This window comes from Leptodactylus fuscus, chromosome 9 (genome assembly GCF_031893055.1).
Source record: "Leptodactylus fuscus isolate aLepFus1 chromosome 9, aLepFus1.hap2, whole genome shotgun sequence".
Taxonomy (NCBI): domain Eukaryota; kingdom Metazoa; phylum Chordata; class Amphibia; order Anura; family Leptodactylidae; genus Leptodactylus; species Leptodactylus fuscus.
Genome location: NC_134273.1, coordinates 41,868,507 through 41,885,052, shown reverse-complemented (window position 1 = coordinate 41,885,052; position 16,546 = coordinate 41,868,507). Strand labels below are relative to the sequence as shown.

The 16,546-nt window shown below is 43.5% G+C and overlaps 1 protein-coding gene across 3 annotated transcripts in view; it reads left to right on the top strand.

Moving 5' to 3' along the window:
* Positions 1-2,457: 2,457 nt before the first annotated feature.
* TMEM184B (transmembrane protein 184B) overlaps positions 2,458-16,546 on the top strand; it is a 51,730-nt gene continuing 37,641 nt past the window's right edge. Inside the window, exons 1-2 of one of the 3 annotated variants that reach the window (XM_075287279.1) lie at positions 2,458-2,697; positions 8,834-8,985. In XM_075287279.1, the coding sequence (XP_075143380.1) occupies positions 8,935-8,985 (51 nt within the window). In that variant the 5' untranslated portion in view covers positions 2,458-2,697; positions 8,834-8,934. Of the gene's footprint in view, positions 2,729-8,833; positions 8,986-16,546 lie in introns of all 3 variants that reach the window. The other 2 variants (XM_075287277.1, XM_075287278.1) reach the window with 2 other exon arrangements.

The following is a 16,546-nucleotide window of genomic DNA, read 5'->3' as shown; positions in this document are numbered from 1 at the left end:
AGGGGATTCCTCCCTGGGTGATGTTGAGCAGCAGAATCTATACCATCAACAGTGTGAAACGAATACCAAGAAGACCAAAGATTAAGGATCACCATGCTTCACCCAATGTATAAATAATCAAACCTGCTTTATTAAAGTTCAGAATAAACACAACGCGTTTCTGGCCTCTAATTGCCTTTTTTCAAGTGCAGTGAACTTCTATGGGCTGCTGGTTGCGTGAACGAGACAAATGAGACAAAAATTGGATGATAGAAGCGTCTGGGATGCAGTTAGTAAATCACTCCTCTTTCACTCCAAAAGTTGCGGTGGCCTCTCCCTCTGTGATATGAAGTTGTATTACCTCGCTGCTCATCTGGCCCATGTACTTGACTGGTGTAGACATAGCACAATCAAATCTCGAGTTTATATATAGCAAGCATTCTCCATGGTTCCGTTGCAAACATCCTCTTGGCTAGAGCCCTCTTCTTTGACTTCCCTCAGTTCACACCCAACCATCGGCCCTATGCTTAGACTCTGCTCCAGATGCCTAATCCGCTCTTATTTCCTCCCTCTGGATTCTTCATACTATCCTGTTTTGTGGAATCCTAGGTTTTCACCAGGGATTTTCGATAGGGTGTTTTGCAATTGGCATCGCCAGAGAGTCTATTGAGCATATCACTTCCGAGACGACTCTGGGTGGCGAACAACACCAAGCACTCAATACCCGACTTACCTATCCTTGATGAATTCACTCCCCATCCTGACAAAATATAGGTCTGAGCCCAAGCTTCAGGGGTGAATTTTGGGGGGGGCTTTTCCACCATTCTCTGTCATTTATAGGCTCTAATTGACTCCATTAAAGGGTTTGTTCCACCCTTCATGTTGAAATGGGAAGTGGATTTGTCACTTTACCTCTCCCAAGAGCGGAGGAGACTTATTTTCTGCCTCTCGCATGAGACCTCTGTCAGTTCCTGCTTCAAGATCCTGTCCTGTTGGTATAGGGTGCCCACGAAGCTAGTTTTTCCTGCAGGTTTCTCCGATGTGCTGGAGGTGTGGACAGGGAGAGGGTGACATTATACATATCTTTTAGTTCTATCCGGTCCCCGTTCTGGGATGGTGTTAAGCGGATCATCTTGCAAATTACAGAGACATCTCATAACCTGAGCCGTGCTTTGTTTCTTCTCCAGCACTGCAAGTCTTTGGTGCAAACTTATAAGCGTTCTCTACTATGATTTTTGTTCCTCGCCGCCCGTGCTTGCATTCCGCAATACTGGAAGCGATTGGAACCTTCACCTCTCTCTCTTTGGATTTTAAAGGTCAATGACATCATGTACATGGAAAACCTCACTTCCTTCCTGCATGTTACGGTTGACATCTTGGTTGGAATTTCAACACTCTGGTGAATATCAGACGCTTCTGGGCTCTGGACCCTCCTCTTAGGCCTCAGTGTTGTCCCCTGTGCAGGGTTTCCACTGCTTGCCAAGGTGATATTGTTATTGATCTGCTATTCATAGTCCTTGTATTATTGGTCCTTGTGATGGGGACCTGACATGGCTGGCTCCCCAGGCGCTCATGTGGTTTATTTTCTGCTCGCCCCCCTGCTCATACCCTTTAGCTATACTCACCCCTCCCTCTTTTTTTTTTTCTTTCTTTCTTTCGAAAGAATTCGGAATTTTTATACAGCTTATTAGAACAGTTGCAGAATATTAAATACCTGTAGTATCCTTAGGCTAAAGCCCCATGTAGCAAAAAAGGGCTGCGGGAAAAATCTGCAGCGGCAACCCATTGCAGTTTTTCCCACATATCTTTCCCACAGAAAGAGGAAACCTCTGCGGACTTTCGGCTTCCATTAGGCCTATGGGAAAACCGCCGGCATTTCCATAGGTATAATTCACATCTGCGATTTCCAAAACCGCAATGTTTTTGGAAATGACAGCTGCACATATTTTTCCGCAAGGTTTGGATGGGATTCGGTGTTTCTGGGGCCCCGGAGTCCTCATACACTTCTGTTAACAGAAAAAAAAAATAAAAAAATGTTATGGAAAATTTTAAAAAAATTGCATCCTTTTGGGACTAGATCTACAGGTGTGCTGCAAACTTTTGTCCTGATTTTGTAGAGATCCGGAACGTGTGAACCTTCCCTTATAATATGTTGTGGACTTTCAGCTGAGAAACATCTACTGCATGTACGCCATGTGTGAACATAGCCTAGAGCTATAGTGCTGGTAGGACAACCTGTGACTTGATGTAGTACACGACTCCGGCTTTTCCAGTTATGCACTGTACTGACCGGCCACCATTAGCCCCATTATATACACACAGACATCCCGCCTGTCCGGCCACATAACTACATTACGCCACGACACGGAGCAGACCTAGCAACGGGAACATCCCTTTAAATAGAAACTAACGTCACACTCTGGCCACGCCCATCCATCCAGATGGGCGGAGACTGCAGGGAATCGATGACGTCCACACTTCTCCCTCTTCCCCTGACGTCGCCGTGTACACAGAGCCAGGCAGGCACGGCTAGGATGCCAGCTTGCGGCGCATGCGCGGAATAGCGGATCCAGAGCAGCACATCACACAGCTGCCCGTCTCCTGTATGAGCCGTTTCGTAGCCGGTACCGCAGTGTGATTACTACTCCGTGTCAGCCCGCAGTCTGGTGTGAACAGAGCTGCTGTGGAGCCGGATGCCCGGTGCGTCTGCTGGAGAGGGTGAGGACATACAGACATAGTGCGGGCTCAGGTGAGGGATCAGACCGGGTGACGGCGCCTGATTGGCTGCTCCGGGCACGCGACCTCTTGGCGCTCTAATTTGGGGTCTGGAGGTGTCTGGGTGCCCTGGATACTGGGCTGTGATTGGCTGGCTCCCGCTGACCCCGCCTGTTGCGCTGCCCTGTACTGCGGATGGCCTAGTTTGGCTCCTCGCACACCCCCTCAGCTCAGGACGAAGTTTGGTGGTGTTTTGGTGGTGTCCTTTGGGCCAGCCATCTTCTGAGGAGTCCTCCGGGTGTCTCCTGAGCTCCACTGCCCGCTGGTTACTAAGAGATGTGAACCCAGAGAATAGGCTTATCTTACTGTATGTACCCTATACTGTAGTCACACATCAATCCATTCCTACATACAGGTATCTTATACTCTAGTCACACATCAATCCATTCCTACATACAGGACACAGCAGACAGGTATCTTATACTCTAGTCACACATCAATCCATTCCTACATACAGGACACAGCAGACAGGTATCTTATATAGTCATATATCCATTCCTACCTATAGGACACAGCAGACAGGTATCTTATACTCTAGTCACACATCAATCCATTTCTACATAGAGGACACAACACACAGGTATCTTATTCTCAAGTCACTCTACTTATGCAGCTAGCAGGATTTGCAGGTGACTAGAAGATACTTATATTCAGCATCTTCTATTCAGCTAGCAGGGTTTACAGGTGGCTTGAGCAGAAAATACATATGTGCTGTGTCCTCTATGTAGGAATAGACTGACAAGTATCTACAGTCATGGCCAAAAGTTTTGAGAATGACACAAATCTTCTATTGTCACATGATCTGCTGCCCTCTGGTTTTTCTGTGTGTTTGTCAGATGTTTTTATCACATACAGAAATATAATTGCAATCATATTATGAGTAATAAAAGCTTATATTGACAGTTACAATGAGTTAATGCAGCAAGTCAATATTTGCAGTGTTGACCCTTCTTCTTCAGGACCTCTGCAATTCTCCCTGGCATGCTCTCAATCAACTTCTGGACCAAATCCTGACTGATAGCAGTCCATTCCCCCTACGCCAAACAGCAGCACAAGATGGGGTATTCCTGCCCCTGTGTGCTGTTAGGACAGGTGGAACTTTTAATTAGCTAACAGTTTTTCCCCCTATAAGAGGCCAGAGCGACCTCCTCCCCCCTGTGTTTTTTTCTGTCCTGTGCGACTGGACAGGTGGAGGAGGCTGTGGCCTCCTCTATGGTTTAGAATAAGGTGTCTTAGATCCTTTCTTCTCTTTCCCTTCTTTCTGAGTGAAAGATCTAGGTTTATACTGCAGGTTACTGACTTTTTCAGCTGCAGTTCATTTACTGCCCTGCAGTAAGGTAAGCCGTGTCCTCTTTCAGCTTTCCCTCTGTGTTCACTGCAGAGACTAAAAGCACTAATTTCTATTTGCTATGGGCACTCTGTCAACTTCACAATATCGAAGTCGATTCACCGCCATTATGGTAAGATCCAACCAAATTTTTGTATTTCTTGCGGTTTTTCAATGTGCATTTAATTCCTAAGCGGGGACTATATGCTGTGAACCTAAAAGAAGGGTTCATATACCTATGTACTATCATTACTTATTAGGTGCATATTTGCTTATTGCTCACATGATAGTGGATGCTCTAAGGCAATTTGTTGTAAGGTTATGCATGTCTGCACTGCTGTCAGTACGGGGTCCTCCAGCTAGGAGCCCTTCATTTATTGTTGTCATCTCCTGGGTGAAGGAGTACATGCAGATTTCTGGTAAGGTTCCCTCTCCCAGTTTTCATAAGAGGTCTTACTTAGAAATAGAAGCCCTAGTGGCTCAAGCTGTAGGGTTACAGACTTGTATGCCTGAATCCACAGTATCCTGGGTTCAATCCCAGTTGCACTTTGCATTTGATCATGCCGTTCTGGCCAAAAAAGGGCATGGTTTACCCACCTCATCCTAATGAGTCAAGGGACCTACTGGAGGCTTCCACAAGTCCAAAACCTGGTAATTCTGAACTGACAGCTCTGCCAGGACCTGGACAGGTTCAACCTCATGGCCTGGAGGTTGACCGCATCGTATACGGAGATAGACGATTATCCCAGGCCTTTCTAAGAACGTTGGCCCATTCAAGAGCGGATTCAACTAACAGGAGTTACCAAAGGATCTCGGATAGGCAGCTTAATAACTCTGCTATCGAATCGGTCTTGGAGTTCCTACAGAGTGACCTGGATAAGGGGCTAACTCCAGCTACCCTGAAGGTTCATGTTTCAGCACTTTCCGCTCTTCTAGGGACCTGGTTATAACAAGATCCTCTATTAAAGTAATTCCTTAAAGGGGCCTCTAGGCTCCGCCCTCAGATGCAGCCCCCTGTCCCGCAATGGGACTTGGCTGCGGTTCTTCAGGGGCTTTGTTCTCCCCCGTTTGAACTCTTAACAGAAGTGGACTGGAGATATCTCTCCTACAAGGTAACCTTCTTGTTGGCAATTACCTCTGCCAAAAGGATTGGAGAATTACAAGCTTTGGCTAACTCGGAGCCATTCATTACCTTTTTCCCTGATAGGGTTCAACTTGGGTTCATCCAGGGATTTTGTCCTAGGGTCGCATATATCTGCGCATATATTTGGATTGTACAGCTTCCTTTCGAAGAACCTGCTCATCAATACCTACGGCCGTAACAAAGGTGTTAAAGCCACCCTGTCAAGATGGATCAGGGAGGCCATCGCTTGCTCTCTTCGCGCTCAAGACCTACCAGTACCGGAATTGGACCAACTTCCCGGTCAGAGAGACGCTCGCTCTCCTTAGAGCAGATATGTTCCGCTGCTTCCTGGAGTTTTCATCTGATGTTCGCCAGACACTGCAGATTGGACTGGCGCAGCTCAGAGGCCACAGCCTTCGGACATTCTGTCTTGGCATCTGCTTGCCAAGATCTCCCACCCTAGTTGGGATTTTACTTGCTAGATCCCCATCTTGTGCTGCTGTTTGGCGTAGGGGGAATGGAAGATTATAAAGATAATCTGTTTTCCCTTAGCCCAAACAGCAGCACAAGGCTCCCTCCCATTGTTTATGGTAATGTTTGTATTGTTATATTGCCTTTTATACTTTTTGACTAACACAGGGGGGAGGAGGTCGCTCTGGCCTCTTATAGGGGGAAAAACTGTTAGCTAATTAAAAGTTCCACCTGTCCTAACAGCACACAGGGGCAGGAATACCCCATCTTGTGCTGCTGTTTGGGCTAAGGGAAAACAGATTATCTTTATAATCTTCCATTCTTGCACAATCAATGCTTGCATTTTGTCAGAATTTGTAGGTTTTTGTTTGTCCACCCGTCTCTTGATGATTGACCACAAGTTCTCAATGGGATTAAGATCTGGGGAGTTTCCAGGCCATGGGCCCAAAATCTCTATGTTTTGTTCCCTGAGCCATTTAGTTATCACCTTTGCTTTATGGCAAGGTGCTCCATCATGCTGGAAAAAGCATTGTTGATCGCTAAACTGCTCTTGGACGGTTGGGAGAAGTTGATCTTGGAGGACATTCTGGTACCATTCTTTATTCATGGCTGTGTTTTTAGGCAAGACTGTGAGAGAGCCGATTCCCTTGGCTGAGAAGCAACCCCACACATGAATGGTTTCAGGATGCTTTACAGTTGGCATGAGACAAGACTGGTGGTAGCGCTCACCTCGTCTTCTCCGAATAAGCTGTTTTCCAGATGTCCCAAACAATCGAAAAGGGGATTCATCAGAGAAAATGACTTTACCCCAGTCCTCAGCAGTCTACTCCCTGTACCTTTTGCAGAATATCAGTCTGTCCCTGTTTTTTTTCTGGAGAGAAGTGGCTTCTTTGCTGCCCCCCTTGAGACCAGGCCTTGCTCCAAGAGTCTCCGCCTCACAGTGCGTGCAGATGCACTCACACCTGCCTGCTGCCATTCCTGAGCAATGATGGGCTGCAATGATGTTGAAATGTGTTTTGGGGGATAAAGTTCATTTTCTAGGCAAATATTGACTTTGCAAGTAATTGCTGTTAAGCTGATCACTCTTTATAACATTCTGGAGTATATGCAAATTGCCATTAGAACAACTGAAGCAGTAGACTTTGTAAAAAAATAATATTTGTATCATTCTCAAAACTTTTGGCCATGACTGTAGTCATCCAGTGTGTCTACTGTTCCAGTCACCTATTAATTCTTCCATCTGTGTAGAGGAAGTAATACAGATTAATTTCCCCCCTAGTCACCTCTAAATCCTGCATAAAGGAAACAGCACAGATGTATATTCTGCTCTAGTCACTTATAAACCCTGCTACCTGCACCACAGATGTGTCTTCCATTCTAGTTCTCTATAAATCTTTCTAACCGTGTTACAGATGTATTGTCTACTCTTGCCACCTATAAATCCGGATACCTATATAGGGGAAGCAGAACAGGTGTATCATCTACTCTAGTCACCAAAAATCCTGCTACCTATGTAACACAGATGTTCACTTCCTCATCTTCCCCCCCCCTGTTATGTATCAGATCTCATGGCAGGAGACATGCCGTACACACACAATCCCCATGTGAACGATTTCCTGTTTTCAGTCCAATGTGTTTTTCTGAATGTGCAACTTGCACAGAGGACTCGAAGGGTATATTCACATGCACAGGTTTTGGTTAGGTTTTTCAAGCCAAAATTGAATGTGGATAAACGGAATGACAGTATAAAAACTGAAGCTATTTCTGTTTACGGTAATTGTTTTTTTTTAATTACCTACTTTTGGTTTGGATATGCATCAAAAACCCTGCACATGTGAATATTCCCTGAGGCTGGACTCTCACATGCCTTTTTGATGTTTTTTTTGTTTGTTTTTATTAGCACATTTGGGAGTGGATTCAAGAAGTTAGGAAAGACTGATACGTCACTTTAAGATCCTCTCCTGTGTGAGGCCTAATAAAATGTATCAAAAAACGTATGTGTGTGTGTCGAGCCTAGTGCAGATGTGTAAGGGAATCCTAAGACTGCATATGTACTGCTCTGCTGGCCTTCTGTCTATGCAGGTTAGTATTTGCCAAATACTGGAGAGGATAGAGAATCAGTAGCTGACTATCATTTCACCTACTGTAACAAGGTAGAATCTTGAACTTAGCTTTAAGTGTGACCAGAGAAGAAACCTCATATAGTTACAGAAGAGCGAGATTTCTGGAATGTAAACTTCAACTGCAATGTGCCAATGTCAGAATGTTTTCTGAAAGCACCAGATGTATGGATTCTGCTTATTGGTTCTTAGCAAGGGTTACAATGATTAAAAAAAATACAGCTTCTTTCTTCTAAAAACAGCGTGCACCTGTCCATAGGTTGTGTGTGGTATTGCAGGTCAGCTCCATTTACTTTACTGAAAGTGAACTGCAACGCCAAGCACAATCCATGATCAGGCATGTCACTGTAGAGTAAAGCAGCCATGTTTTTCTAATACTGGACTATCCCTTTATTGTGGCTGTCCCTTTATATAGTAGCTGAGAGCTAATTCTCTAATATATTTACGCTGGTCTTGTGGGACTGGACATGGTGGTATCAGTGGACAGGGATGAGACGTACATCGAAGAACGTTGGAAATTCCTCAGGCGGTACAATAGAAAGTTAGACTACATTTACTGCACTGTTGTTTTCACACAGTTTTTAGGTTTCTGTCCTTCAGAAATTCAGAACCTAATGGCCTTCATGTGATGATGTAGCGACAGAGATACAAAGTTTTATGGTATCCAAATTGGTGAGAGACTTAACAGCTCCCCACTGTGGCATATAGAGGACACCTCTATAACTCCATGTGTACCATTAGGAACATCTTGTCCAGATGGAAAATACCTCTTTAAACTTTGACCTGACTGTCTCTTCTGAAGAACAGTCTGATGGCGTTGGAGACCGCTCAGTTCTGCCTCTTCACATGAACAATCTGCAATGCTCTCAAGGCCTATTAGTTTTTGGTCAGTGGAAATCTCTGCCATGACATTTGGATCCAAGGACCATTCTCCAGGTTACATCCAACCTCTAGTCATTTTCTTTCTTTAAGCTGATTTTTTTTATTTACTTCTTTCATTTATTCATTCCTATCTTTATACATATTGTCTTTGTTTAGGTACCAAGAACAGATTCCTGAAGAAAGGGGATACCTTGGCCCCCAGTGATGGGGCCCTGATGTACTCGAGGCATAGAATCAGCTCTTGGCAGGGTTAACTCATGCTTTTCTTCATTGCTTTGTTGGGACTAGCTGAGCACCCAGAATCACAGGTAAGTCCCAGTCGTAACATCACAACAGATGTGTTCTCCACGTACAGTGTGTACCTTAAGGCACTAGCTGTATCTATGTGTCCTCCTCAGGTAGCTCTGTGTGTATATGAAGCTGCAGACGTTGCCTGAATAAACTGATTAAGGCTGGGTTTTCAAGCTGTAGCTTCAGGGTGGTAGTGGATTTGGGAAAACACAGAGGTAGCACAATAGGGGAGATTTGTCAAAACTAACATTTCTTACATTGGTCTTTCCCTGTGTAGATATGCCAACCAGGTGCCCAGAATTGCAAATTTACGCCAGCTTGGAGCTGCCATAGATTTGAGCTATAATTTATGCCAGCTTCTAATGTAAATCTGCCTGACTGTGGGCAACCTTTCCCCTCCCCATCGTCTCTGACATTCCCACTTGTCAGGAAAATGGCATGTAAGGTGAGAAAAAGGGCAGTTGGTTGTGTGGTAAAATTAGCTCATACATATTATGCCATAAAGTGGCTAAAACATTTGACCAATTCCTCTCCTTATTTTTGAGCTTTACCCTTACTCACTGGTTGTGGTAAACAACATGGCTTCCAGTCACATGGCACAATTGTCACATGCCCTGCCTAGCTGAAATATTGATGATAAACTAAGGTGACTTTATAATTACTCATTGACCATAATGATAGGGTGCAGGTTGTGGCTGCCGCTTAAGCTGCTATATATAACACATTTCCGCTTTTACTTGCATTAATGCGTGCATTTTTGGAAATCGTGTGTTTTGCACTTTTGGTCAATATTAGTCATAAGATAAATCGGGACGGTTTGTAATGCTAATACATGTAATAGCACCCAAGGCCATGTCCAAATGCAGTGGGTGCGGTTTTCAGGTTGTTAGTTAATAGCCGCATGATTTGGGGGTAAAACCGAGGTGTTAATATGAAATCTTGCAGCCATTAAATGGGCTCTATCATTGGGAAAAGTCATTTTTAACTAAGCACATACTTGCATAGCCTCTAGAAAGGCTATTCCGCACCTAACTTTTGTATGTTAATTGCCTCATTAGTTTTTGAATGAGCCCATTTTTAACCATATGCTAATTAGTCTCCAGCGCGCACTCTGGAAGTCTCAGCGAGCACTCTCTGCTTTTCTCTGCTATGTGTGTGTGTGAGAGCAGGGAGATGAGTCCTCAGCAGCAGCCTTGTCTGTACACACAGCAGAGACAGTGCTCACTGAGACTTCCGGTGCACGCTGGAGGCTAATTAACATATGAATAAAAATGGGCTCATTCAAACTCTACTGAGACGATTAACATACAAAAAGTTTGTGTGAGATAGCATTGGCTATGCAAGTATGTGCTTAATTAAATGACTTTTCCCAATGATAGAGCCCCTTTAATTAAAAATCTGAAGCCTCATGTGGCCGTATTTAATGCGTCACTGTGCCCCCTCCTAAGAAACTGATCGTGAGAATGAGACATATGCCCTAATAGAATTTATCATCAATTTGATTATTTCTTATTTATTATACACGTTCTTCCGTGCTCATACAGAGTGTAATCCCTCACTTTAGTCACTGGAGCTTACACTCTTTAACTCACAGAGGTTAATTGATTGTCTGTAATAGTAAGCCATCGTGAAGCTTCTGGAGTGTGGCAAGAAAAGAGAGAACACAGAAGGCGCTAACACCTGCAGATGATGCCCAGGCCTGGCGGTCCCAGTGCTGCAAGGCCACAGTGTTTGCAACATAATGCCAGAAACTGATAGTGCGCCTGTATAGTATATCTTCTCTAGAGCCTGACAGCATTGGCATCAGTGCCCTGTGATGATTCTCTTGAAACCTCAGGACATTGCTATGTGTGTCTAGATGGAACCATTCTCCACTTTTCTGACTTATCCATACAAAGCAGTTTATGTGTATTTACTCTGTAGTAAGACATCCTACACTTTGTGTTGGGAATGACACATGTTCAGCAGAATGACATGACCTTGTGGAATAGGGACATCTCCTGCTCCAAGCTCTTGTCATGAGGTTGTCACTTTCGCTTCCTTTATTCTGCAGTTAAAATTTCAGTTTAAGAGAATAGTGAGTGCAGCTCATGGCTATGTATTCAATGCAAATGGACTTCTTTTTATTACAGAGAGCTACAAAACTGGGACTAGATACTGTTAAGTCACACCTAAGTCTAAATGCTCTATAGCAGCGTTTCCCAAACTGTGCTACGGGGAGCACCAAGTGCTCCGCGAACCATCTACAGGTGCTCTGTCATATGGCAATAAGAAACTGTTAACAAAAAAAACAGCTAAATGTGAAGGGTTTTAAAATTAAAATAGTGGTTCACATGCACTCCTAATATTCTACTGGCGCAGCACTATGGTCTGTTCGGCTTATATATACGAGGCCGGCGGATTAACGCTTCACGGTCGGACGGCACTTCCAAACTGGTCTCAGACCGCCCTTTCCAGCTTAATACACCGGTCTTGTATATTCGCTGAAAAAACTGTACCTACGGACAGAAATTCTTTAGTCATCTTTCACACTCGTATTGTGCGGTCACTTGATCCTTGCTGTGTCATTTTAGTTTGCGCAGTATTTGCAGTTATTTGCCACGTGTTATTCGAAAAACATTTGGTTGTTCATCAATGGAAATGCCATGATTCCTACTTGGAAATTGGATTCGCTGAGACCAGTGACAACAAACCACAGTTAAGTTCCTTATTTTTTGACTGAAAAAGAAAAATTTTTGAATAAAGTTAATAGAAAATGTAATATCTAATATCAATTCGTTAGAAATCCCCCCGCCCCATCGTTAATATCGCTCGTTATCTTTGGCACCTATGTAGGTTTTAGGTAAAATATGTTTAGTGCTCCCTACAGAATTTCTGTCCTCAATAGTTCTCCGCAACTCAAAAAGTTTGGGAAACGCTGCTCTTTAAAATACACTGTGCTGATGTCGTAGATACAAAGTGTGGGAATCTCCAATGCATTTGGACATGGTAGAAACCATAGCAAACATCTTCTAATTCGAAGACATCCTTCTGTTATAGATCAGTAAGGCCACATTCACAACTGCGCCGGGTTTCTGTTTGGGACTCTGTCTCAGTGTCTGCCGAAAATCGGCAGAGGAAAGGTCCTGCATGGAGGACTTTTTCGTCTACTAGTTTCAGTTTAAAAACAACGGACCCCATTATAGTCAATGGGGTCTGCCCAGGCTCCATGTGTTACTGCTGAGGGTAGTGGGCTGCAGTGCACTGCACAGCTCGGTAACTGGGAGATCCAGTCTGCTCTGGAAGGGGGGAATCATTGGTAAATCAACTTTTAATTCTTCTAATATAATTATACTTTTGTGCTTTTTAAGCAATATATATATGTTTTTTAAAATAAGTAATTACTTTTTTATTATTATAAAGTTCTAAAATGAGAGACTGCCAGTGTCATAAAAAATTTCTTTTTATAGAAATATAGATTATATTTGTGTAATTTCTTCCTGTGTGAGGATGAGGCTGCGTACAAGCGATCTGTTCCCGTGTATTTGTCTTGCTGTGGCTTTAGCTCACCTGTCAGCTGTTTGCAGTCCTGTAGCTTTTATTACCTGCCGGCTTCGGAGGTAATATGGAAGACATCTGGATAAGTTACACCAGGGTTTGTGTAAATACTGAGCGATGAACTGTGACCAGACTAGAAAGAGTCCTGTATACTTAATACTGTGTGTGTGTGTGTGTGTGTGTGTGTGTGTGTGGGCTTCTTTCATCCCAGCTCTTTGTGTGGATAGCGGGTTTTTCCTTTACTCTGCTTTTCCATTGTTCCTATCTAGAATAATGTAGTGGAGCAACAAAGGACCGTTTGATTTGTGATATTTTTGTAATTTGTAGCTCGTAATATATTTTTTTAACAGAAGCAAAACTTAGAATATCTTCTTTGAATGACATCCTGTAAAAGGAAGAGGGGATAAAAGTGCAGCCCAAAATATTTTCTGTAACCACCTTTAGGCTAAGGCCACACTTAGCAATATGTTGCAGAGAAAACTGCGGTGAAAACAGTCACAAAACTTCTTGTGTCTTTCACTGCTTTTCCACTGCATTTTGGCCTCTCTCTCTACAAGTCCATGGAGAATATGCATTGTTTTTGCAGGTAAAATTAACATGGTGTTTCTCAAACAAGCACGCCTTTCTGAAAATAGCAGCATTTTGTGTAGCATCTTTTTCCACAATGTGAGGCTGGGATTAAATAAAATCTCACTTACTTTGCTTGGACTGTAAAATAAGAAACTTACAAAGAAAAGTGGAGTACAAGAGCCAATCCTAATAAAACAGGTACAACCTTATTATTGAAAAAAAATCTAAAAACAATCAAGATAAAAAAAAGATTGTCACAGGAGGACGAAAAATACACAGCAGCAATACATAAGTACAGTCATGAAAAATATTGGCCATTAGCCCAAACACTATCCATAGGAGTTAGTGGACAGTGCCAATCCCTGCTCCTATTCCCTTTAGTGGGAGCGCTGGGGGTAGCTGACTGTGTGTGAGATAGGGGGGAGTAATATAACCCCATTGTCAGGATCAGTAGGGATCTCATTGCACAGGCCCCCACTGATCAGCTAGTTCTCCTCTGTCCCATAGATAGAGAATACATTTTCTTTGTGGCACAACCCCTTTAAGGATCTAGTTCTGTAAAAATCCCAAATGATATTAGTTCTTCTATTTAGCCATGTTTGATCCAGCGCAGTATTGTAGTATGAGATAGATGGCAGAGCATTTTGTCCTTGGGAATGTCTGCTATTGGCAGGCATGCAAGTTATAACATCTTGGTGCTCGGCAATGGCAAGGCTTAAGTATACAGTTTAATATCTTGTGGCAGTGTGCCCTATTAGGGATCTACTTTATCCTACAGCTTAAGACATCATGCCCTACTTCTGTTGAATTTCCTTGGTCTAATCACAAACTTAGGTGGGCCAGCTTGGATGTGTCATGGCCAAGAGGTCAGAACCCCAGAGGAGTGGTTTCCAAATTTCCTGAAGGCATGATCCACTTCAGTTACAGATGCAATGAAACTCGGAGAGCTTGGCTGTTTTTACATAAGCCAGCCATCACAGACAAGGATGGTGATAGTGAGCCATGATAAGTATGGCACTTGCTCCAGAACAATGACAATTGATGCAGTAAATATGTCTGGCTGTGCGTCCTCTGCAGTGAGGAGGTAACATTCAACTCCTTACCAGCGGGAAGCTGACCACACAGCCAGTCTCCATAGCAATTGATGGAGTGACAAAGATATTGCGTGAGCATGCTGCGTTCACTACACGCTTGCTATAGGGATATGACAGATTTTGGTGCTTTCTATATATACCAACAAACAATACACAGATGCTTTTCTTGCAGTCATTTTCTGGTAAAGCTACATTTTTGTTCACGTTACATTGTGTACTACTCGTGCCTTGGGTTCTTGCACGGTTATTTTATGTACTAATGCTATTATTCTGATAACATTCAGCCTCTCAGTTTCCGGCATCGCTCCTCTAGAGGGATGAGTCACCAAACCTTTACCGGTGCTGCTGGAAAAGAACAGATGACATTTTGTATCTAGTGAGACTGATGAGCTTGTAATTGGTCCTGTATGTAATGCTGTATACAGTGTGGCCAAAAGATGTTAGGATCTGTGGCTACAGGGGCTGCACCTCTTGTTTACATCAAATGTGTTCGTGGGAAAGAAGTGTCTCATATGCTTCCATACTGACCCCTTTTCTGCTGGAAAAGGGGTCAGTCAGGAATCAGTAGCTCAGTGGTCACAGGAAATGACCCGGGATGTTACCAGTGACTTACTGTATGTGAGTGATGTCCTGGGCCCTTTCCTGTGACCACCAAGGCCAATGATTGACCTCAGTGGACACATGCAGCAAGAAATTCTGCTGGAAGAAGCCCCCAGGTGCTGCTAGACCTGACAGTGGTGGGGGACACTGGACCAATGGGGAGAGGTCAGTATTGTGTGGTGTTGGTGTTTTTTTGTTTTTTGTTTTTTTTTTTGTTTCATCTTCCTTGGCCTAGTATTTTAATTCCTTTGCAACCCCTTTAAATATTGATGACTTGTCCTTCGGTTAGGTCATCAATAACAGTTCTGTGTGGCTCTGGCACTTGGGTCCCCCACTGAGTAGCAATGACATCAGTGCTTGTAAACGCTGCAGCAATGGTAAAAATCACCGTAACTTTAGATAAATAAATTCCTATAAACATATGTCACTGAAAGGGGATTTGACTTATCCACCAAAGAAAAGGAATATATAAAACTTTACTTTTATTAGATACTCTAAAACATATAACAAAATGTTTAAAACATATCCTACACCATAACCCGCTGTGTGATGACAGGTAAGTGTATAAGGAGGAGAGCTGGAAGCGCTATCTCTGTTGCGCCCTATTTCAATCCTGTCTCTACCTCCCTCATCCAATACACGATGTGCACCAAGAACCTCACAGATTTAAATAAGAATGTGACCAACAATACTGAGAAAAGCTCAATGGAATGCTCCCCCACCCCTCCGAGGATACTGGCCTAACGCCACACCAACAGAGGAGGAAAGGTACCACTGACTTGGTCACTATTCAAATTATCTGCGTGTGGGTGCTACATCTATAACTGCTTTATCTGACCCTACGTGTTTCTTCACTCAAAGTGATTCATCAGGGGTCTATTTTACAAGGTCCTGAACATCGGACACTTCGTGCAAGAAAAATCAGCGGTAGGTGTTCTGACCGCTAGCAGGACCGCCGCTCAACTCCCAGCGGTGAGTTGCCCTGCTCTCTTCAAGGTATTTAAACCCTACACCACGCCCCTCCACTGCTCCCAACCAATCTCTTTCATTGGACGTGTGCGCCCACCTACGCATAGGCCTATACGTCATACGCAACATTCCATAGATACCTTCAATAGAAACACAGTGCGCATGCGCGAGGATCGTACCGGTCTCCTCCACTATTCTACCTAATACTCTACACTAGCGCATGCGCCTGGTTCGAATAAAGACACTTATTTTTCTCTTATCGTGTCAGATCTATAGCGCTCGCTAGTTAACAACGAACCAGATACCCTCCTCTGGCATCTGCCCCTACATCAAACGAGCTACATAGCCATCCTCCAATACCTCGACTTAATCATTTCTATATCCTTAACGGTAAGTATCGTATCAGTACATGAATGGCTATAAGCTACTTCGATTATTTTCAAAACATCACTATACGGAATGTAATTGGGAGCGTTAATTGTTCCTATTTCTTTTATAGATGCACTCGTGGAGCAGTGGAACTGGGCTTATGGGAGAGGTAGTTGGTACATAAGGGAACCAGACAAAGAAAGTTTTTCTTTGCCCAACAGGGTCCGTATAGTGGTGTATTTCGCACCAATCATAATCTCTAGGTATTACCTATCCATTCTTACATCAGGGCATGAGTTGTAATATAGAAGATTATAAATACAAGAAATGTGTCTATTCATGAGTATATCCCAAACAAGTTCACAATAGTCTAGTTCATAAAAATGAACTTTGAGTGAACAAGGTCATTCATATGCCAAAGGAGTTAGACTGACCCTTT